At 36.8% G+C, this 23,638-nt stretch overlaps 1 protein-coding gene across 28 annotated transcripts in view; it reads left to right on the forward strand.

The window, feature by feature from the left end:
- Nucleotides 1-23,196, forward strand: part of ZNF507 (zinc finger protein 507) — a 49,951-nt gene extending 26,755 nt beyond the window's left edge. For 3 of the 28 annotated variants that reach the window (XM_023649369.2, XM_023649367.2, XM_070222722.1), the window contains 2 exons: nt 17,631-17,765; nt 17,880-21,728. In XM_023649369.2, coding sequence (XP_023505137.1) covers nt 17,631-17,765; nt 17,880-18,246 — 502 coding nt within the window. In that variant the 3' untranslated portion in view covers nt 18,247-21,728. 28 annotated transcript variants of the gene reach the window in all.
- The last annotated feature ends 442 nt before the right edge of the window (nt 23,197-23,638 follow it).

Raw genomic sequence — 23,638 nt, forward strand, 5'->3', positions numbered from 1 at the left:
ACCGTACAGAGGGCACAGTTTGCTTGTTGTGAGACAAAAGCCAGTCATCGAGAGGCAAGATGGTGGCAGAGAAAGGGCATTTTATTACAGCTTGCTAGCAAAAGGGAAGATGGCCAAATAGTGTCCAAAAGAACCATCTTAAGGGGGGCACAGAATCTTGAACCAGTTATATAGGCCAATGGGTTATAGGGGAGGAGGTTAGAAATGTTGACCTGGGAGTCGCCACACCACATCTTTCAGTTTTCATTGATGATGGCTGTCGGCATAGACTCTGTTCAGGGGTCATCGCATTCCTAAGGAACTCAAAAGAACGAAGTTATCATCTTATCGGACCTGGGAGGTACATGCGCAACCGGGCTCATAAAATCTACAGAGCAGGTGGATCTCCTGGAGGGTGCTTATCCAGCTGGGTTAGTTAGGCAGAGGTCATTCAAAGTTACAGTATGGTCACTTTTCTACAATATGGCTTCTCTTACGTCAACCTTGTGCTGAGCCAGTATCATTCTAGTGTCAATACACTTTTGTTTTGCTTTGCTTTTGCTTTGCTTTGGTTTGATTTTTTTGCCCAGTGTATGGGGTAACTGGAAATATGAATGTTGCTGGTCTATTGTTGACATGGTAGAAACCCTGTTTCCAAACGTATGTTCTATGCTTTCTCTAGGTGCTACATGTGTAGTACAGGTTGGTATAGAGTCAGCTATTCATTTTCTGACTCAGCAAAACATATGGTCACGTAATTTACATCTTCAGGAAAGAAGATAGGCAGTAAATAAGTAAACGATAATTTCAGAAAATAAATGCAGGGAAGTGAATAAAACAGGATGATGGTATAATAATGGTTGCCTCTAACTTTTTTGACTAAGAGAATTTTGTTTGCTCGTATAATTGTATAAGGAAAGGTGACGAGGGAATGGAAAATGAGAAAATAATACTTTAGCTAAAAGAAATATATTCTAAGAAAGGGAGTGAAAATAGGTTTAAGCCACTGTTAGATAACTTTGAAGTTGAGGCTTTTCTGTAGTGTCCCTTCTCCTCTAATCATTTTGGTAAGTATGTCACCTTCTCAAGTCATTCCCATGTTTTTTTCATACTTAGATCTTATAATGAATATTCACCATTTTAAGCTCCCTTCAGAATAGCATTTGTAGCAGCCTGAGGAAGGTGCTCATAGCATTAGGGCTGAGTTGTTCAGCTCACTGCTTTTGCTTTCTCTCTCCCTTCCTCTCTTTAAAAAAGATTTTAAGAATTTCTTCATATTAAAGGATATCGATTAACCAAGTCAGCAAACTTTATAGAAATAAGTCTTTGTCCAGTAGGGTGGGAGAGAAAAATTTGGAAAGACTAGTGCAAGAAAGTAAAAGGCTTGATCTATATGCATTGTTTACATAGGAAAGCTAATGAAAGTCTGAATTATTAGCAAAGAGCATTTCAAACAGTAATATTTCACTGTAAATTTTAGCTAGTCTCAAACTCTTATACCTTAAGGTATACTTGTCCTCCACAAACTATTCTAAAAATAATTGGAGCATTTACTTCTGGAATATGTGATTCACGACTTACATAGATATCCATTATTAATTTTTTTTTCTTTAAAGATTGGCACCTGAGCTAATAACTGTTGCCACTCTTTTCTTTTCCTGCTTTTTCTCCCAAAATCCCCCCAGTACATAGTTGTATATTTTAGTTGTGGGTCCTTCTAGTTTTGGCATGTGGGACACTGCCTCAGCGTGGCCTGACGAGCAGTGCCATGCCCGTGCCCAGGATCCGAACCCTGGGCCGCTGCAGTGGAGTGCGTGAACTTAACCACTCAGCCACGGAGCTGGCCCCAAAATACTGTTATTTGTATTGGAATCATCTGAAGCTTCTAGATTAATTTAGAAAGAATTGACAATTTTATACAATGTGTGAGCTTTTCCATTTGTTCAAGTCATCTGTTCTGTCCCTCAGTACTATTTAAAGTTTTCTTCATGTATATTATTGTGTACATTTCTTGTTTCATGTGTGTGACTAGCCACACACACATACGTATGTGTATATGTATCAGGTAGCCCTTGGTTTGTACAACAGCATGGGATTGTAAATATGACCATGCGAGCCAAAACCCTACAAAGCAATCTTAATAATTAATGGTGAAAATTACAGTTCCTCCAAGACCTTTACATTTTCTTTTCTTTTAAATTTTTATTGAAGTAACGTTGGTTTATAACATTATGTAAATTTCAGGTGTACATCTTTATATTTCAACTTCTCTGTAGACTGTGTTCACCACCAAAACTCTAGTTCCATTGGTCACCGTACATATGTACCCTTTTACTTATTTTGCCCTCCCCTCCTTCACCGCTGGTAACTACCAATCTGTTCTCTGTGTCTGTGTGCTTCGTTGTTGTTGTTTTATCTTTCACATATGAGTGAAATCACAGAGTATTTGGCTCTCTCCATCTGACTTATTTCACTTAGCATAATACCCTCAAGGTCCATCCATGCTGTCAAAAATGGCAAGATTTCATCTTTTGTGTGTGTGTGTGTGTGAGGAAGATTGGCCCTGAATTAACATCTCTTGCCAATCTTCCTCTTTTTGCTTGAGGAAGATTGTCACTGAGCTAACATCTGTGCCCATCTTCCTCTATTTTATGTGGGATGGCGCCACAGAGTGGCTCGACAAGCAGTGCTAGGTCCGCACAGGATCTAAACCTGCAAATCCTGGGCCACCAAAGCAGAGCACGTGGACTTAACCACTATGCCACCAGGCTAGCCCCAAGATATCATCTGTTTTTATGAGTAGCGTTCTGTCTTCTTCATCCATTCATCCGTCAGTGGGCTTAGGTTGTTTCCAGGGCTTGGCTATTGTGAATAATGCTGCAGTGAACATAGGGGTGTGTATGTCTTTTCGAGTTAGTGTTTTCCTGTTCTTTGGATAAATTCTCTGAAGTGGAATAGCTGAATCATATGGTAGTTGTATGTTTAATTTTTTGAGGAATCGCCATAATGTTTTCCATAGCGGCTGCACCAGCTTCCATTCCCACCAGCAGTACATGAGGGTTCCGTTTTCTCCACATCCTCTCCAACACTTGTTATTTCTTGTCTTTTTAATAATAGCCATTCTGATGAGTGTGAGGTGATATCTCATTGTGGTTTTGATTTGCATTTCCCTAATAATTAGTGATATTGAGTGTCTTTTCATGTCTCTGTTGGCCATCTGTGTGTCTTCCTTAGAAAACTTTCTGTTCAGATCCTCTCCCCATTTATTAATCAGGTTTTTGGGGTTTTTTTGTTGTTGAGTTGTATGAGTTCTTTTTATATTTTAGATATTAGCCTCTTACCGAGTAGTTGATTTGCAAATATCTTCTCCCACTTGGTAGGTTGCCTTTTCATTTTGTTGATGGTCTCTTTTGCTGTGCAAGAAGCTTTATAATTTGATGTGGTCCCGTCTATTTATTTTTTCTTTTGTTTCCTGTACCTGAGGAGACATGATATTCAAAAAGATACTACTAAGATCGATGTCAAAGAGCCTATGTTTTTTGAGGACTTTTATGGTTTCAGGTCTTTCTTAGGTCTTGAATCCATTTCAAGTTGATTTCTGTGTATGGTGTAAGATAATGATCTACTTTCATTCTTTTGCACGTCTCTGTCCAGTTTTCCCAACACCATTTATTGAAGAGACTTTCCTTTCTCTGTTTTATTTTCTTGGCTCCTCTGTCAAAAATTAGCTGTCCACAAATATATGGGTTATTTCTGGGCTCTCAGTTCTGTTCCATTGATCTGTCTGTTTTTGTGCCAGTACCATGCTGTTTTGATTACTATAGCTTTGTAGTGTATTTTGAAACCAGGGAGTGTGATACCTCCAGCTTTGTTCTTTTTTCTCAGGATTCCTTTGGCTATTTGGGGTCTTTTGTTGTTCCTTATCAATTTTAAGATTCTTTGTTCTCTTTCCACGAAAAACATCATTTGGACTTGGACAGGGATTGCCTTGAATCTGTGGATTGCTTTAGGAAGTATGGACGTTGTAACTACGTTCATCTTCCAATGCATGAGCAGGAAGTATCTTGCAATTTCTTTGAACTTCTTCAGTTTCTTTCAACAATGTTTTATAGTTTTCAGCGTACAGATCTTTCACCTCCTTGGTTAAATTTTTTCCTAGGTATTTTATTCTTTTTGTTGCAATTATAAATGGGATTGTATTCTTGATTTTTCTTTCTGCTGTTTCATTGTTAGTGTATACAAACACAACTGATTTTTGTGTGTTGATATTGTACCCTGCAACTTTACTGTAATCATTTATTATTTCTAATAGTTTTTTGGTGGATTCTTTAGGGTTTTCTATATGTAAAATCATGTCATCTGCAAATGGTGACAGTTTTACTTCTTTTCCAATTTGGATCCCCTTTATTTCTTTTTCTTGCCTAACTGCTCTGGCTGGGACTTCCGATTTTATGTTGAATAAGAGTGGCAAAAGTGGGCATCCACATCTGGTTCCTGTTCTTGAAGGGATGGCTTTCAGTTTTTCTCCATTGAGAATAGTATCAGCTGTGGGTTTGTCATATATGGCCTTTACTATGTTGAGGTACTTTTCTTCTATACCCATCTTATTCAGAGTTTTTATCATAAATGGATATTGTATCTTGTCAAATGCTTGCTCTCCATCTATTGAGATGATCATGTGACTTTTAGTCTTCATTTTTTTAATGTGGTGTATCATGTTGGTTGATTTGTGGATGATGAACCATCTCTGCATCCCTGGAATAAATCCCTCGTGATCATGGTGTATGATCCTTTTAATGTAGTGTTGCATTCGATTTACTAATATTTTGCTGAGGATTTTTGCATCTATGTTCATCAGTGATTTTGGCCTGTAATTTTCTTTTTTTGTGTTGTCCTTGTCTGGTTTTGGTATCAAGATAATGTTGGCTTTGTAGAATAAATTCAGAAGCATCCCCTCCTCTTCAGTTTTTTGGAAGAATTTGAGAAGGATAGGTATTAAATCTTCTTTGAATGTTTGGTGGAATTCACCAGAGAAACTATCTGGTCCTGGACTTTTGTTTTGGGGGAGGTTTTTGATTAATGTTTCAATCTCCTTACTAGTGATTGATTTATTTAGATTATCTATTTCTTCTTGATCCAGTTTTGGAAGGTTGTATAATTTTAAGAATTTATCCATTTTTTCTAGATTATCCAGTTTATTGGCATATAGCTTTTCTCTTATAATACTTTGTGTTTCTTTGATATCCATTTTAATTTCTCCTCTTTCATTTCTGATTTTATTTATTTGAGCCTTCTGTCTTTTTTCTTAGTGAATCTAGCTAAAGGTTTGTCACTTTTGTTTGTCTTTTCAAACAATGAGCCTTAGTTTCATTGATCTTTTCTTTTGTCTCTTTAGTCTCTATTTCATTTATTTCTGCTCTGATTTTTATTATTTCCTTTCTTCTGATTTAGGGCTTCCTTTATCATTCTTTTTCCAGTTCCTTTAGGTATAATATTAGATTATTTGACATTTTTCTTGTTTCTTGAGGTAGGCCTGTATTGCTATGAATTTTAGTACCACATTTGCTGTGTCCCATAGTTTTTGGTATGTCATATTTTCATTTATCTCTATGTGTTTTTTTATTTCTCCTTTGATTTCTTCATTGACCCAATAGTTGTTCAGTAGCATTTTGTTTAATCTCCACATATTTGTGACTTTTCCAGTTTTCTTCTTGTGTTGTTGTCTAATACCATTGTGGTCAGAGAAGATTCTTGATGCTATTTCAGTCTTCTTAAATATATTGAGACCTGTTTTGGGGCCTAATCTGTGATCTATCCTGGAGAATGTTCTATGTGCATTTGAAAAGAATGTGTAGTCTGCAGTTTTTGGACGGAAGGTTCTGTATATATCTGTTAAGTCCATCTGGTCTGATGTGTCATTTAAGGCCAATGTTTCCTTATTGATCTTCTGTTTGGATGATCTTAAATTTTCTTCTTAAAATATTAAAAACTCTCTTACCATTAGTTATAAATGTAAAGAGAAATGAAAAATGAAGTAGTGTTAATTTAATACACTATAATTTAAAGTTTAGAAACATTGAGAATTAAAATGTTTTGTTTCTTTGTAAGAAACTTATCAAGAGTAGTTTGCATAATGCTTGCTTCTCATTGTACACCTTTCAGCATGGAGTGAGCATTTCTTTGCCTCAACCAATTGTCCTACCCCTCTGAGTATGAATCAGCTTTCAATATTTTATCCTTTGCTCCTTCAATATTATGAAATACCTCCAAGGGTTTCTGTACCGTGAAATTTTTTACCAGCATAACTTCCTCTGGGAACTTAGCATAACTTCCTCTGGGAACTTCTTTCCTCATTCACGTCATTAAGTTCATCTTCGTATAGATCCTCTGGCTGCATATACAGAGTTTCTTCAGTGGCGTCAGTGGCAGCATTCCTGTGTCAGCTCTTTGTTCTATAACTCCCTTTACATATGAGTCTAATTTCATTTTCATCATTACTACTTTTTGGTTTTTGGCTGCACTTCCATTTTGTTGGCCAGTTCCCTTTTTTGAATTACCATTTTTGTAAAATGTCATTTAGGTTTATCACTGGGAGAGAAGGAGGCAACATAATTGCATACTTTTGCTATCTGTGAGTGAACTGAATAGAAGTTGAGGAACCAATCACTGACAGACTTTGAAAGAAGTGACGTGATTCGTTGCTGATCATGAAGCACCTGTGTTAACATAGTGGCCTGAAGAACTACCAGTGAAATTTGTACTCTACAGTTACTTACAGTTAACATTCCTTGGTAACTGAAATTTGAACAAGACTGTTGGGGAACTGGTGACATTTAACTAAGACATAGTAACCAAAATCCGTGCATATCAGAACCATGCAAAGCAAGGACTGCTTATACAAACACATACACGCGTGCATGTGTGTGTGCACTTATTAAGCTTATTCACATGTAACTTATTTTTTTGTTTGCTTTTATAAATTGGGTCTTTTCTTTCCTCTCTCAGCTTTCAGTAGTGTTGTTTTTACGTAGGAAAGCTATGCATCTATACAGAATGTTAGTTTTATGCCCTTACTGAATTATCCTATTACTTGTAACAATTTTTAATTCTTGTTGGATTGTCCAGGTATATAATTGTATGATCTGCAAATAATTTTCTCAGCCATCCCTTTGTGATATTTGCACCTCTTATTTCTTTCTCGTATCTAATTGTACTGGCTAGCAACTCCACAACACTGAGTAATAGTGGGGATGGTGAACATCCTTATTTTGTTCTTGGGCTTAATGGAAATGCTTCTGGTTTCCTCATTAAGCTTTATACTAGTTTTGGGGTTGAGTAGATGTCTTTCATCATGTTAAAGAATTATCCACCTACCCTAGTTTGTTGAGAAATTTTATTAAGAATGTATATTGGGTTAGGTGTTGTCAGCCTGATCTAAGTACCTCCTAAAATGTGGTGGTGGGAAATACACATCTCATCTCTACCCATGAAGTATATTTGCAAAATAAAATAAAAATGGAAAAAAATTGACCTCAAATCTAATAAAACCTCTACATTAGTAGTTGTCACCCAGGGGGAGTTTTGCTCCCCAAAGGACGTTTGGCAGTTTCTGGAGAATTGTTGGTTGTCCCAATGGGGAGAGAGGGTGTACTAGCACCTAGTGGGTAGAGGCCAATGATGCTACTAAACATCCTACAGTGACTAGAACAGCCCCCACAATAAAGAATTATCTAACCCAAAATGTTAAGAGGGCTGAGGTTGAAAAACCCTTTTCTAGATCTCACTACCGCTTTACAAGAAATGTGAGCCATACAGGAACATGATGCTATATCATCAGAAAGTCATCAGTGCCGTCCCTAATATGAGAACTTCTATAAGGCAGATGACTTGGTTTCTTCAACATGTAAATGGCATGAGGTGGGTAAGGGAAAGAAGAACTGTTATAGATTAAGAGACTTAAGATATATACCAACCAAGTGAAATAATATATAGATCTTGTTTGGATCCTAATTGGAATAAGACATTTCTGCAAAAATCAGGGAAATTTAAGTTGGCTGATACATGAAACAAGACTGGCAAAATATCAATAATTATTGAAGCTGGGTTATGGAGATTCATTATACTTTCCTACTTTTTGTCTTTGTTTAAAGATTTCCATAATAAAAAGTTTTGTTAAAATGGATATTGAATTTTTTAGATTGTTTCAGCAACAACAATGAAAATATTATCTTTTCTCTTCTGAATCATAGCAATAATATTTCCTAATATTGAACTCTTGGTATTCCTGGAATAAGCCTCCCATTGTCATGGAATATTATTCTTTTAATATACTGTGGGATTCTGTCTGCCAGCATTTTATCCAGGATATCTGCATTGATAGTCAAAGTGAGATTGGTCTGTAGTTTTCTTTTTTCTGCTGCCCTTGCCAAATTTCAGTATCAGTGTTATTCTAGCTTCCTAAAAATACTTTGAAAGCCTTTTTAAACTCTGGAACTTTTGAAGATACTGCTAATTTAAATACAGAGAAGCTAGCTATTCTCTATTGACTTTAGACATTGGAATGGTAGGTGTTTAGAAAAAGAATTTGTGTCGCATTTCTTTTTCTACTTTCTACTCTTAGTATTTTCCAAAAGAATGAACATGTACTGGTGCAAATATTAGAACTAATGGGCTGTGATCTCAATGACTTTATCAAAAGCCTAAGTGCCTAAAATTCGTATACAAAGATGACCGTCAACTTTTTTTAATAAGCATTAATTTTTAAAACATTTTAGTTTCACTGCAATATTGAGCAGAAGTATAAAAATTTCCCATATACTTCCTGCCCCACACATTCATTGCCTCCCCCATTATCAACATTCCCCACTAGAGTGGTAACATTTTTTAAAATTGCTGAGCCTACATTGACATACTATCATCCAAAGTCCATAGTTTACACTAGGTTTCATTCTTGGTGGTGTACATTCTGTGGGTTTAGACAAATTTATAATGACATGTAGCCACCATAATAGTATTATAGTATCATACAGAGTAGTTTCACTGCCCTAAAAATCCCCTGAGTCCCACCTATTCCTTCCTCCTTCCCCCAACTCCAAACCTCTGGTGACCACTGATCTTTCTACTGATTCTCTAGTTGTGTAGTGTCACTCCTTCTACTTTGTTCTTCTCTTTCAATGTTGTATTGGCTATTTTGGATCTTTTGTCTATCCGTTTAAACTTTAGAATCAATTTGTCAGTACCCACAAAATGATTTTGATTGGGATCACATTGATTCTATAGATCAAGTCGAGAAGAACTGACATCTTGGTGGTATTGAGCCTTCCTATCCAAGAGTATAGAATATCTATCCATTTACTCAATTCTTTTTTGATGTCTTTTATCAGAGTTTTGTAGTTTTCCTCATAAAAATCTAATACATATTTTGTTAGATTAATACCTAAGTATTTCATTTTGAGGAGTGCCAGTGTAAACGGTATTGTGTTTTTAATTTCAAATACCACTTGTTCATTGCTGGAATATAGGGAAGCGATTGATTTTTGTATATTAACCTTGTGTTTTGCTCTATAACCTTGCTATAATGGCTTATTTGTTCCAGGAGTTTTTTGGTCAGTTCTTTCAGATTTTCTACGTAGATCATCATGTCATCTGCAGACAAAGACAATTTTGTTTCTTCTTTCCCAATCAGTATATCTTTTATTTCCTTTTCTTGTCTTATTGAATTAGCTAGGACTTCCAGTACAACGTTGAAAAGGAGTGGTGAGAAGGGACACATGCTTTGTTCCTAAATTTAGCAGGAAAGTTTCTAGTTTCTCATCAAGTATGATGTTAGGTGTAGGTTTATTGTAGATATTCTTTATCCATTTGATAAAGTTCCCTTATATTCCTAGGTTGCTGAGAGTTTTTATAATGAATGAGTGTTACATTTTGTCAGATGCTTTTTTTGCATCTATTGATATGATCACATAACTTTTCTTTACCTGTTAATGTGATAGATTACATTGATTAATTTTTAAATGTTGAGCCAGCCTTGCATACTTGGGATGAATCCCACTTGGTCGTGGTGTTTAATTTTTTTTACACGTTGATGGGTTTGATTTTTTAATATTTTGTTGAGGATTTTTGCATCTGTGTTCATGAGAGAGATTGGGCTATAGTTTTCTTTCCTTGTAATATCTTGTCTGATTTTGGTATTAGAGTAATGCTGGCCTCATAGAATGAGTTATGAAATATTCCCTCTGCTTCTATCTTCTCAAAGAAATTGTAGAGAATTGGTATAATTTCTTCCTAAATGTTTGGTAGAATTTACCGGTGAACCCCTCAGGACCTCGTGCTTTCTATTTTGGAAGGTTATTAGTTATTGATTCAATTCTTTAATAGATACAGGCCTCTTCAGATTATCTACTTATTCTTGTATGACTTTTAGCAGATTTTGTCTTTCAAGGAATTGGTCTATTTCATCTAGATTATCAAATTTGTGGGCATAGAGTCATTCATAGTATTCCTTGACTATCCTTTTAATGTCTGTAGGATCTATAGTGATGTCCCCTCTTTCATTTCTGATGGTAGTAATTTGTCTCATCTCTTTTTTTCTTAAGTAACCTGGCTACTTACTGGCGTATTGATTTTATTAACAAAGAACTAGCTTTTGGTTTTGTTGATATTCTCTATTTCCTGATTTCAGTTTCATTGATTTCTGCTCTAATTTTTATTTCTTTTTCTCTACTTATTTTGGATTTTATTTGCTCTTCTTTTTCTAGTTTCCCAAGATGGAAGTTTAGATAATTGTCAAATCTTTCTTCTTTTCTAATATTATATGCATTCAATACTATAAATTTCCCTCAAAGCACTGCTTTTGCTGCTTCCCATGCATTTTGAAAATCTGTATTTTCATTAGTTCAGAATATTTCAAAATTTTTCTTGTGATTTCTTCTTTGACCCATGTGTTATTTATTAGTGTCTTGTTTAATCTCCAAGTATTTTGGTATTTTCCAGTTGTTTTTCTGTTACAGATTTTTAGTTTTGTTCCATCGTGGTCTGAAAGCAGGCATTGCATGATTTCTATTCTTTCAAATTTGTTAAGGTAGAATGTGGTCTGTCTTGGTGAATACTCCATGTGACTTTGAGAAGAAGGTGTACTCTGCTGTCATTGGATGAAGTATTCTGTAGATGTCCATTATATCCAGTTGATTGATGGTGGTGTTGAATTCAGCTGTGTCCTTACTGATTTTCTGCCTACTGTATCTGTCCATTTGGTAGCGGGGTGTTTAAGTCTCCAACTACAATAGTGGATTCATCTGTTTCTCCTTCCAGTTCTGTCAGTTTTTGCCTTACATATTTTTATGTTCTGTTCTTAGGCACATCTATTTAAAAGATCATTATGTCTTCTTGGAGAATTGACCCCTTTATCATTATGTAATACCCGTTTTTTCCCCTGATAACTTTCCTCACTCTGAAGTCTACTCTGTCTGAAATTAATATAGCTATGCCTTCTTACTTTTGATTAGTCTTACTGTGGGATATCTGTCTCCAGCAGTTTACTTTCATCTATATGTGTCTTTATATTTAAAGTGGGTTTCTTGTAGACAACGTATAGTTGGTTCTTGCTTTTTCATCCATTCTGACAATCTCTGTCTTTTAATATGTGCATTTAGACCATTGATGTTCAAAACGATTATTGATATAGTTGGATTTATATCTATTATATTTGTTACTGTTTTCTATTTGTTGCCCGTGTTCTTTGTTCCTATTATTTTCTTTTACTCTTTTCCTGCCTTTTTGTGGTTTTAATTGAGCATCTTATATGATTCCATTTTCTCTTCTTTCTTACTGTATCAGTTACACTTTTTTTTACTTTTTTTAGCAGTTTCTCTAGAGTTTGCAATATAAATTTGCAACCAATCCAAGTAATACTATACCAGCTTCATGGGTAGTACCAGTACCTTGTATTAAAATAATTCTAATTCTTCTTCCCATCCTTTGTATCACTTCTGTCATTTATTTCATTTATACATAAGCGTGTGTGTGTGTGCGCACACACATACATAAGCATACATAATTCAATACATTGTGGCCATCATTATTTTGAACAGATTGTTCTCTCTTAGTTCAAATAAGAATAAGAAAAATAAAAGTTTTTATTTCACCTTTTCTTATGCCTTCTCTGATCACCTTCCTTTCTTTACATAGATCCAGGTTTCTGCCTGTATTATTTTCCTTCTTTCTGAAGTTCTTTTAACATTTTTGGCAAGACAGGTCTACTGGCAACAAATTCCTTTGACTTTTGTTGATCTGAAAAAGTGTCTATTTCAACTTCACTTTTGAAGAATAATTTCACTGTGTACAGAATTCTAGGTTAGTTGTTTTTTTCTCTCAACACCTTAAATATTTCACTCCACTCTCTTCTTGCTTGCATGTTTTCTGAGAAGAAACTGGGTGTAATTCTTATCTTCACTCTTTTATAAGTAAAATATTTTTTTCCTCTGGCTCCTTTCAGGATTTTTTTCGTTTTATTTTCTGTGGTTCAAAACGATATAGATACATGTAGTTTTTCTGCCATTTATCCTGCTCGGTGTTCTCTGAGCTTCCTGGATCTGTGTTTTGGTGTCTGATACTAATTTGGGGAAATTCTGAGTTATGATTGTTTCAGATATTCTCTTCCTCTCTCTCACTCTTCTTCTGGTATTCCCATTAAGCATATGTTACACCTTTTGTAGTTGTACATTCTGTTCTGGGTTTTTTTTCCATCTTTTTTCTGTTTGCATTCCTTTTTTGGTGGTTTCTATTGACTTAGCCTCTAGCTGAGAGATTCTTTAGTCAGCTGTGTGCAGTCTGCTAATAAGCCCATCAAAGGCGCTCTTCACTTCTGTTACGTGTTTTTTGATCTCTAGCATTTCTTTTTGGTTCTTGGAATTTCCATCTCTCTGCTTTCATTGTCCAACTGTTCTTGCATTCTGTATATGTTATTCATTAGAGCTCTTAGCATATTAGTCATAGTTGTTTTAAATCACCAGTCTGATAATTCCAGCCTTCTGCCATGTTCTGATACTTGTTCTGTCTCTTCAAACATTTGTTTTTGCCTTTTAGTATGTCTTGTAATTTTTTCTTGACAGCCAGGCATGTTGTACTGGGTAAAAGGCACTGCAGTAAATAGGCCTTTAGTAATGTGGTGGTAATGGGAGCAGCGGGGAGGGGGTCATTTTGTACTCCTCTGATTAGGTCTCAGTTTCTTAGCCTGAGCCTCTAGACTGAACTTGACACATGCTTCTCAGTCTCCCACCCCACCCTCCTTGGTGGACAGTATAGCTAGAATGGGCTGGAGTTGGGTATCTCTCTTCCCTCAGCTCAGTTAGACACTGATAAAACTCTAGCAGGTTAGGCTCTGGTTAAATAGTTTCTCCTGTGGGCAGACCTTGTTAAAAACAGCACTTTGGTGTATTTCAATGATTCTTTTCCCCTCCACCTGCCAGGAGCACAAGAGGCTTTTTCTCCAGTGTTCACTAAGAATATGGTAGAATTCTAGGAGGGAACTCAGAAAGTGCGGGAGCCCCCCGTGACTGCACCCCTCAGGTTGTCAGCTCTCACGCTTGTCTGCAGTGAGTCCCCAGCAGTGCATCTTGCCCCGTTCCAGCGCTGGTTCCTTTGGGGGTTTTAGCTCGTGCGTTTCCAGTAAGTTGGGAGTCTCTGCATCTGCCAGTCCGTCTCCAGTTTTGAGGGCAGCAGTTTGCCCTGTGACCTCACTTCTCTTACAGATCTAAGAACAATTGTTGATTTTACAGTTTGTTCAGCTTTTGACTTGCTGTAAGGATGGAGTGGCAGTTTCCAAGCTTCTACATTATGGATCAGAAACAAGAAGTTCTTGATTGTCAGTTTTTAGAATTATATTTTTTGCATGAAATGATAAGGAATTGTGGATGGAAAACTGCCAATTCCATCTAGTGATGGAATTCTGAGCAGCCACAAAATATTTTATTGTAGAAAATTTAAGTTATATTGAGGAATACCAACAAAACAGTAGACTTGCATGATCCCAATATTATAAATAATTGTATATTAAAAGACTGGGAAATATATATCAAAATTATAATCATTGGTTACATATAGTGGTAAAGTTATAAGTGATTTTTGTTTTCTTTGTTTTTTCCTGTATATTTCTAATTTTCTACAGTGAATTTTTAAAATCAGGAAAATAGGTTATTTATAAAAGTAAAGCAATTCACCTGGCACCCAAATCTTGGTTTCTAATTCTGTTCTCCAATAAAGGGAACCAGAGAAATGACTTGATCTAATGTAGCACTGGGGCAGGGACTATGTGAGGTAAGCTAGGAACATCTTGTAGTACCGGAAAGTAAGGAAGTGCTCAACAAGCAAAACAATGGGAGTATGGTAGTGGGAGTATGTGACCAGGACATAGGGGCCAACTAAAAGAACCCCCAGTGATTTGACCAACAAAATAAATAATGTAGTATTGAATTATGTCCCAAACTATAAAATAAATACCCATGAGTCCATACTGATATAAATAAATGATTATCAAATAAATAAATAAATGGATGAGAATAGAGAAAGCTCCTGTGCAGAATTCCCCATGATTGATGGAGATGCCCTACAGAGATACACAGATAGCCACGGAGGGGGCTTCTAGTTCCCACTCCTTAGGTGTAGGCTGCACAGAGCACCTTCCTCCCCACGTGCACCGTGTGGAGACGGGGGATGAGAAAGAGCAGCTTCACTGTGGAAGCCTGACCTCAGCCGGGTGCTCCGGGGGCAGCATCAGCGGTGACGAGTCGCGTCGACAGTGTCATGTGATAAGAATGGCGCTTCACCTCTGCGGTCTTCCTCCCAGGAACCCTTCCCTCAGTCTAACCAGGAGAAAACATCAGACAAACCCTCAATGAGGGACGTTCTACAGAATGCCTGACCAGGAGTCCTCATGTCTGTCAAGGTCCTTAAAAACAAGGAAGGTCAGGGAAAGTGTTAGAGTCTGGAAAATCCTAAGGATGCATGATGACTCGACATAATGTGGTGTCTTAGATGGGATCCTGGGACAGAAAAAGGACATTAGGTAAAGACCAAGGACATCTCAATAAAGCGTGGACTGTAGTTAGTAATAATGTGTCAGCACGGGCTCCTCCTTTATGACACATGTACCTCATAGTAATAGAAGATGTTAACAAAAGGCAAAACTTAGCTTTTCTGTAAATCTCTAAAACTGAAAGTTTATTTTTTAAAAAAGAAGAATGTTATTTAATAATTCACCACATTTATTTTTAGAAGATTTGAGTAAGGTCAAAGCTGTTGTGTAGGATAAAAGTGCAATTTCTGGAATTTGTCTTCTGACCCGTTTTCTCAGAGTATGAAATTCCCATTGCATAGATTTGACCTTCACTCAGGGGCCCCTTTCCTTGTGGCATCCTATGACTCATTCTGGATACAGAATTTTCTGATGAGGCTTCAGGGCAACAGTCTGATTGTATGTGAGGAGACAAGTAATCTGAAGAGCTAAGATTACATGTATGTTTCCCCTTTCCATAATGTAATACAAAGGTATTTATATTATAAATACCATGTCAGGGTTTGGCATGCGCAAAGGCTTGTACTGGTTGGTAGTACTGGGAGGAAATCAGTGGGCATCTCTTGGCCTTGGCTGTTTCACTCCCGCTTGCTCAGTGTCGACCTTGGTGCCAGGCAACAGTGGTGCAGGGCAGCTGCTCCTTCCAAGGGACCAATCCAGAAACACTTGATCAGGGGCTATAACCACACTACACTCACCCCACAGCATAACAAGTACAATCATAGATATGGACTTACTCATCTTTATCAGTCTTATGCGTGTGATGCATTTCTCTGATTATTAATTAGAATTGTACATCTTGTTATATGTTTGGGTTTCTGGGAAGTTCTTCCAAGAATTGCGTATTCATTGCCTTTAAGTGGCCTCATAGTTCTTGAGGTCAAAGGCCCTTCATTGGCCTTGGACCTTATGCCTCAGGACATGTAATAAAAGATAATATTGCTGCATGCCATCATAAAGTTAAATTGGAGGTGAGGCAGTCTTTAGTCCTTGCCGTATTTGTCTTATTTACTCTTCTGCCTTCTGATTGTCTTTGTGTTTCATCATTGGTGACCATATCTCTTGTTGGAATGAATTCAGATAAGTTACCTGATTTGTTAGGTTTGTAATTAACTGTTTAACAAAAATGTCTTTTAAAAAGTACATTTGGGGGCCTGCCTGGTGGCACAGTGGCTAAGTTCACATGTTCCGCTTTGGCAGCCCGGGGTTCACTGGTTCAGATCCTGGGTGCAGACATGGCACAGCTTGGCAAGCCATGCTGTGGTAGGCATCCCACATATAAAGTAGAGGAAGATGGACACAGATGTTAGCTCAGGGCCAGTCTTCCTCAGCAAAAAGAGGAGGATTGACAGCAGATGTTAGCTCAGGACTAATCTTCCTCAAAAAAAATTTTTTTTTAATTATAAAAAGTTTAAACATTTTTTTATGATAGTACATTTGCAGTTCCTAAGAAGGTAAACATAATTTTACCATGGAACCCAGCAGTTCTAGATATTTACTAGATGTGCTCCTAGGTATTTACTCAGATGATGAAAACTTATATCCACACAAAAACCTGCCATGAATGTTTATAACAGCTTTATTCATAATTGCCAAAACTTGGAAGCAACCAGATGTCGTTCAGTCAGTAAATGGATAAACTGTGGTACATCCCTACAATGGAATATTATTCAGGGATAAGAAAGAGCTATCAAGGCATGAGAAGACATGCAGGAACCTTAAACGCTTATTGCTAGGTGAAAGAAACCAGTCTGAAAAGGCTACACACTATGTGATTCCAGCTGTATGACATTCTGGAAAAGACAAAACTATGGAGACAGCAAAAGAATCAGTGGCTGCCAGGGATTCAGGGGGTGGGAGGGGCGAATAGGTGAGCACAGAGGATTTTTAGGGCAGGGAAATTATTCAGCAGGATATTGTAATGGTGGGTACATGACATTATGCATTTGTTAAAACACATAGAACTGTGCAACACAAACAGTGACCCCTAATGTATGTAAACTGTGGGCTCTAGTTGGTAGTGGTGTATCGATATTGGTTCATCAGGTATAACAAACATTCCACACTGAGGCAAGGTGTTAGTAATAGGGGGAGCTAGATGCAGGGAAGAGAAAGGAGAAACCTAAAGGTGCTCTAAAAACTAGTCGTAATTCTTTTTGAAAGTACTTCATTCAGTTCAGATTTTATCAAGGGCACCCAATTATGTGAAACAATTGGTATTTTGAATAGAAACTTTAAGATTATTATCTAAATAATTTGGAGCAAAGATTTTATATATTACTATATTAGAAATATTTCCAAATACTGTAATAGCTACAGTAATCTGGGATGTTTGTCTTGATTCTTACAAATTCTTGATAATGTAAAGTACTTTAGTTCGTTGATTCTAGGATATCCATTCTAGGACATTTTAGCCTTGAAATCAATATGTGTGTTAGAATCAGTGACATCTTAGATTCAGTGAGATACAGTGTCTAATAGGGCTTCAGAAGGAGGAATTTAATAATTGCTACAGAATTATTATAATTACTAGAAATGATCTCATGGGGTGGCTCTGATCTCCCTGCTGCCTGTCTTTCAGATGCTCCTTGTGTGGGTATGTCTGCAGCCATCCTCCGTCTTTGAAGTCTCATATGTGGAAGCATGCGAGTGACCAAAATTATAACTACGAACAAGTAAACAAGGCTATTAATGATGCAATTTCACAAAGTGGCAGGTATTTGATCCTACCCTTCCCTTATTGTTATATATGAATTAAAGTTAGGCTTAAATCTATCAGTCCTACGTTATAACCAACTCAAGGTCTGGTGTACTGTGTTTTGTTTTCAAGAGTTCTGGGGAAATCCCCTGGAAAGGCTGTGGTGAACAACAGTGAAGAGAGAGCCGATCCTCTCACTGGCAGTTCAGAGAACTTGATGTCGCCCTCAGAGCTGATTGCCCAAGCGCCCAGTGAAGTCGTAGGTCCCAACGAGAATGACAAACTGAGCCCTGCAAGTAATACCTCATATAGTCTAGAAAAAAACTCCAGTCCAGCCCCTCCTGGTATGGAGTATTGTGTTTTACTCTTCTGTTGTTGTATTTGTGGTTTTGAATCTACCAGCAAAGAAAATCTCTTGGATCATATGAAAGAGCATGAGGGTGAAATCGTAAACATCATCCTAAATAAGGACCACAACACAACTCTAAACACAAATTAGATGGAATCATTACTTGAAGAGGACAGCGGTGGAAGAGGGATCCCTTAAACCACAGCTTCACCTTTGTGCTGTCAAATGGCTCACTAGACACGGAGGAAATGGTGTGATTTTTGAGGCAATGACAGATGTGACTTGGAACCAAATTTGTAATGTAATAAGAGGAATTCCAAATGGATAAGCGGTAATGATGTTTAAATATTTTGAGTGAGGGGAAATGAGTTGAGGAGGAAGCAAAGATGTAATTCTGTATTAACCCTCTGTTACCTCTTCTTAGTGTTGAGTGTATTTATTATTAAAAGCTTATCATAGTCTAGAAATGCAAGCAGAAGAGTGAAGAAAGGGTTGTTCAGGAACTGTTCTAAAATTTGTTATAAAAGTGTCACGGTCTTAAGCAGAGCTTAGTTTTCTTCGTTCTCAGTTTTGACCTGCCGGCTCTGGAATGACAGGCCTCTTGTGAGAAGCAGGAGGCGGCTCCCTGAGGGCTTTTCAGTGTTACCAACAGAGTCAACAAGGAAAAGGTGACTGGAGGGCTTTGAAATGACCTACCTAATCGTTCCCAAATTGATAGGAAGCAGTCATATAGTTAATCTCAGATATATTACTGTACTCCTGAAAGAAGAGAAAAAGAAAAGAGACCTCTAAATCCAAATCTAGATTGTAAATAGGCATTAAGAAGTCAATTAACGGTCTTAAATTTGCAGTGAATTTCTTGTGGGCGAAGGCAGAAATAGGCAAACTGCCACCAGACTCAACCCAAGTCCCAAGTTTCGTGCAGCTGGTACCTCGCGGAGCGCAGTGCCCTTCGCAGAGGTTCTTTTCAGGGTGTCTGACAGAACACTGCTGTTTCCTTGCTAGTTGCATAGGCCTTCTAATCCTTTCTTCTAAACTAGACCGGGCTTGTTATCTGAAAGAGTCTATTAAAGCAACAAAGTGTAGAAATTTGCATTTGATCATCAGACCTGGGAAGTAGTTGGAACTCTTAAATAAAAATCATTTGAGGAAAGAGCGGTGAAATTCAGAAGCCCCTTAAAACGAGTACGCTATTGAGATTTCACTTCCTGGAGTTTAATTTATTTGTACTTAGCATAAGAGGTATAACCAAATGTGGCTAAAATAGAGGAAGAGTTCTGGTTGTTTATAAAACTTTTAACAACAAACATTTGGCAAGTCTACAGAGTTCCTCCTATCTAGGAAATTTCATTTTATTAGTGTGCAATAGGACATATGGAAAACCATCTAAAAGTGCTTTTGCATTGAAACTTGCCGTCAAATAGATGTAATCTTCTCATTAATTACACATTTTGTATCATAATGTATTTCAAAGAATGAAGATAACAGGGTTTTTTCGTTTATGCTTCTGTAGTTCTGATCATTTATTTGTGCATTGTTTTAAGTGAATTCCGCTACAAGTCACAAGGCCGGTGCTCCATGCAGTGCACCATGTTCACGGTGCTCTTTCTGAACTTGGTTTCTGACATCTTCCAGAGCTGAGGCTGTGACTGGTGAACTTAGAAAACATCAAAAACAGAATTTGTTTCTGTAGACACGTTTTAGGAAAGAGTTCTCTTCCCGAAGTCCAGGTATGAATTAACATTTTTAAGATAGCATTGGGAACTGTTTAAGCGGGGCCAGGCATCTTAAAGCATTGTCTGATTTGTTTTTTTAATCTCGTTTTGATGATGATATTTAAACAAACGATTATAACTTTGTAGCTCTTTAATTTAGGTAGCTTTAATTTATTTATGAAAGTTAATCCATTTCTGATATGTAGTTTTTAAAAAGATAAAATGAATTTTTATATACTAAATTATATTCCCCAAATCCACTGCGTATGCATTTATATTCATTTTTTCCTTTCATTTTCAGGATTAAAATACAATCATATTTCATTTCAAATTCAAATAAAATATTTTAAATGGTTCCATTATTATCATATTGTTGCCACTCATTCAATTCTTTCATTGCTGGTAGCTACAACTCAATGTTTCTTTATAAAAATGTATTATTCTGAAAATTAACAATCTTAGAAGAATTTTGTTTTATAAATTTACCTTGGCTTTAATTTTATGTAATCATTTGGAAAATGCAAATAACTGAAAAAATCCCAAAATTTTCCACAGTGAATTTTTAAATTATCTTTTTTCATTTCCTTAAACTTAAACATTGATTGTTACTTAAATTTTCCATTTGGAATCATGGATTTAAAATTTCTGTAGTTCATGGGAAAAAATTAACCCAGAAATTCAAAGCCTTCAAACATTCATCTGGTTTTGGCCTACAATATCCTCACAAGCTTTCTCTTGGCCTATAGGAGGAGCCACATACCAAGGATGTTCTGTTCCTTCCCATTGTCGTTTTGTGGCAAGCCTTGAGTTAACGGTACCTCTACCAAGAGCAGTTGAGTATTTCTAAAAGTAATAATGAAGATTAAATATGCAATTTTAGTTCTAGAGAGACAGGTATTAAATAAATCAGCAGGAATTGCCTTTACAGGAATAACATTTTATTTACTGCTACTACATCTTTGGCCATACAAAGCTCATAGTATTTGTTTTCCACTCTGAACACCTAAAATTCTAAGATTTGATAGTAAAAGCAGTTTTTAAAAGAAACTTACTGGATAAGGCAAAGGTGGGGAGCGGGAAGATGATGCATTCTGATGATTATAAATAATACTTTTCAGGCTCTAACATTTTCTCTCTTTCTCTAATAATCCAGAATATGCTTGGTGTCCCCAAAGTCCTAGCAGTACCATGCCTGTACTGATCTGTAGACTTCGATTTCTGTGTCCAGCCAGCGCAGTGTAGTGACACTGACTGAAGCCTTTGTTCTAGATCTGTCATCCTATTCAAGGTAGCTTTCAGTGGCTTTGTTATTATTTTCTGTGTCTTTTCTCACAAAGCAAATGGTGGGCGCCTATGTTTACATTGTATCTTCCCGCAATGTACTTGGCTTGACAAAGACAAGCAGGCTTCTCTTTTGAGACTTAGTATATTTTTAGTTTTCATAGACACTTATTTAATCTTTTTTTATTGTACAGCAAGGTGCTCTAAGTAATATTCTATAAAATATATTTAATAGAAATTTGAGTTTGATATTCATGGACATGAATACATGTATTTTTTTAAGAAATAAGTATTGTGTAACACTATGACATTGCTTCTATAGCCAAAGTCTAAAAACTTCTGGAATACTGACATGTAAGGACTACAGTTAATTCTGACACTGTATCTAATGGAACTCGGATGGTTTGCATTTTGTAAAATTACCCTGCACCTGGAGCTGCATGCCTTAAGCCTGAAACCTGGGCCGTGCTCGCAGTGGACAGTCTGTTCCCCACGCAGGAAGCGGGGTCCACAGCGCTTCTCTGACTACCTTTGGAAGGACTGTACAATGTTAGAATAATTTATTTTGCTTTACAGGAGTTTGTCATGCATTGACTTTAATATTGTATTTTGGTAATAAATTTTTTGTTAAAAACACTTGCCTCTAAGTTTTATTAACAAGGTTAAATCCATTCTTATCTTGGAAATGCTGATTTGATCGCTTAGAAAGTTGGGTTTAAATAATGAAGAACTTCCCAGAGGTTAAACTAAGGCTTATCATTACCCTTTGGTAACGTGTTTTAAACTATTGCTGACAAGCATTAAACTGTGTTACACAAAGATGAAAAGGCATTTACATTGTTTCCATGGTTTTAAAAATTCAGTCTAATTTTAAAGCTTCTTTCCTTGCTATACAGTTCATTTTATCTTCTGAATCACATCTTTATGTGCTTTAAATTCTGATATAGTCAAAGTGCTAAAAACTAGCTCTGTTAATGACCATTAGCAGTCTTTATTGAAGACCAAAGATTACAATAATGTGTTCACACCTTGATCATTTTGGGGTCTATATCAAATATTTTTCGCACTAGGTTGTCGCACTGGCAAGTAAAGCTAACGTCATCTGACTGTATCATTGCTCTGGTTGTCCATTTATGCCCTAGAATCCTGGGCCACCTCAGCTTAAAGTGAGGCCAGATATTTCTTCCTAATAGCTGTAATTCCTTGTCCTAACTCCCCAGGGGTGAGTTATTATATAATAACATAATTATATCCCCATTTCAAGAACCAAATCCCAACAGTGTGTCACTGAAGTCCAGGTTGGTTGTAGAAATCCCAGCATGGAAGATCCAGAACATACGGTGCCGTTCGGTAGCCACGAGCTGCCTGTGGCTACTGAGTGCTTGAAGTGTGACTAGTATCCAGTCAATGTCCAATACACAACAGTTTCGAAGACTTAATACAAAAACAAATTAAATTAGCTCATAATAGTTTTTTATATTGATTACATGTGAAATATTTTGGATATTTTGGGTTAAATAAAATATATTAAAATTAATTTCACTTGTTTTTATTTTTTTAATGTTAGCTACTAGAAAATTTTAAACTGCCTCGTGGCTCACATTTTGCTTCTGTTGGACAGTGCTGGGAGAGAAGAGGGATCAGTAAACTGCCACTCTTGCTTCACATCTCGCCTGCCACTCGTCTTTGCAAAGTTGCGGTTGGAACACAGCCACGCCCATTTGTTTACATATTGTGTGTGGGTATTTTCAAGTTACAACATCGGCACTGAGTAGTTGTGACAGGGACCGTCTGGCCCACAGAGCCCAAATCTGTTTGCTGACCTCCGAACTAGAATAATGGTATGATCTGTGCTTTAAAGCTACTGGAAAGGAAAAAAAAAAACCTTTTCTTAAAGAAAGCTTTTTTATAGCACTGTTTTATAATTAAATTATATTATTTATCCCTCTGCGATTTTTATAGTCTTCCTGTTCTGCAGCCCTTATCCATAATTTATGATTTTAACCTACCTCACCATTTCACCATCTCTGCTATTTTAAAGCCAGGCACAATTTGTTTAAAATAACGACGCACAATTAAATAATAAATAATGCTTCTATAAAAAGTATTCTCTTCCTTCTGTTGACAACCTAAGAGCGTTGCTGGTCCCCTCCCTGCTTTATCCCTTCAGTGCTGTGGGCATTAAAACTGATGATGTGGCCACATCCCCTGCATCTCTAACTGTGGTGCAAGGTATCTATGGTACTAATCCACTCAACTGGGCTGACGACTGACTGGAATAGTCTAGGATATAAAGAAGAAAGTCTTAGATGCACCTTGTTATCATGAATGAATAGCTTGTCTGAGTCTAAAGCCAAATTCATGGGTTGGGTGGAGGTTGTGGTTGGCTTTGGTGTAGACCTGAGCTAAGAAAAAGTCACAGTACTCTCCTGCATAGATTTCTTCCAAATCAATCAGCAACAATGTAAAATGAACATTTTTGACCCTACAAATTCTTAGAGAACTTTTCTGTTTTTAATTGTTGCCATAGGATAGGCTTACTTAGG

This window comes from Equus caballus, chromosome 10, assembly GCF_041296265.1.
Source record: "Equus caballus isolate H_3958 breed thoroughbred chromosome 10, TB-T2T, whole genome shotgun sequence".
Taxonomy (NCBI): domain Eukaryota; kingdom Metazoa; phylum Chordata; class Mammalia; order Perissodactyla; family Equidae; genus Equus; species Equus caballus.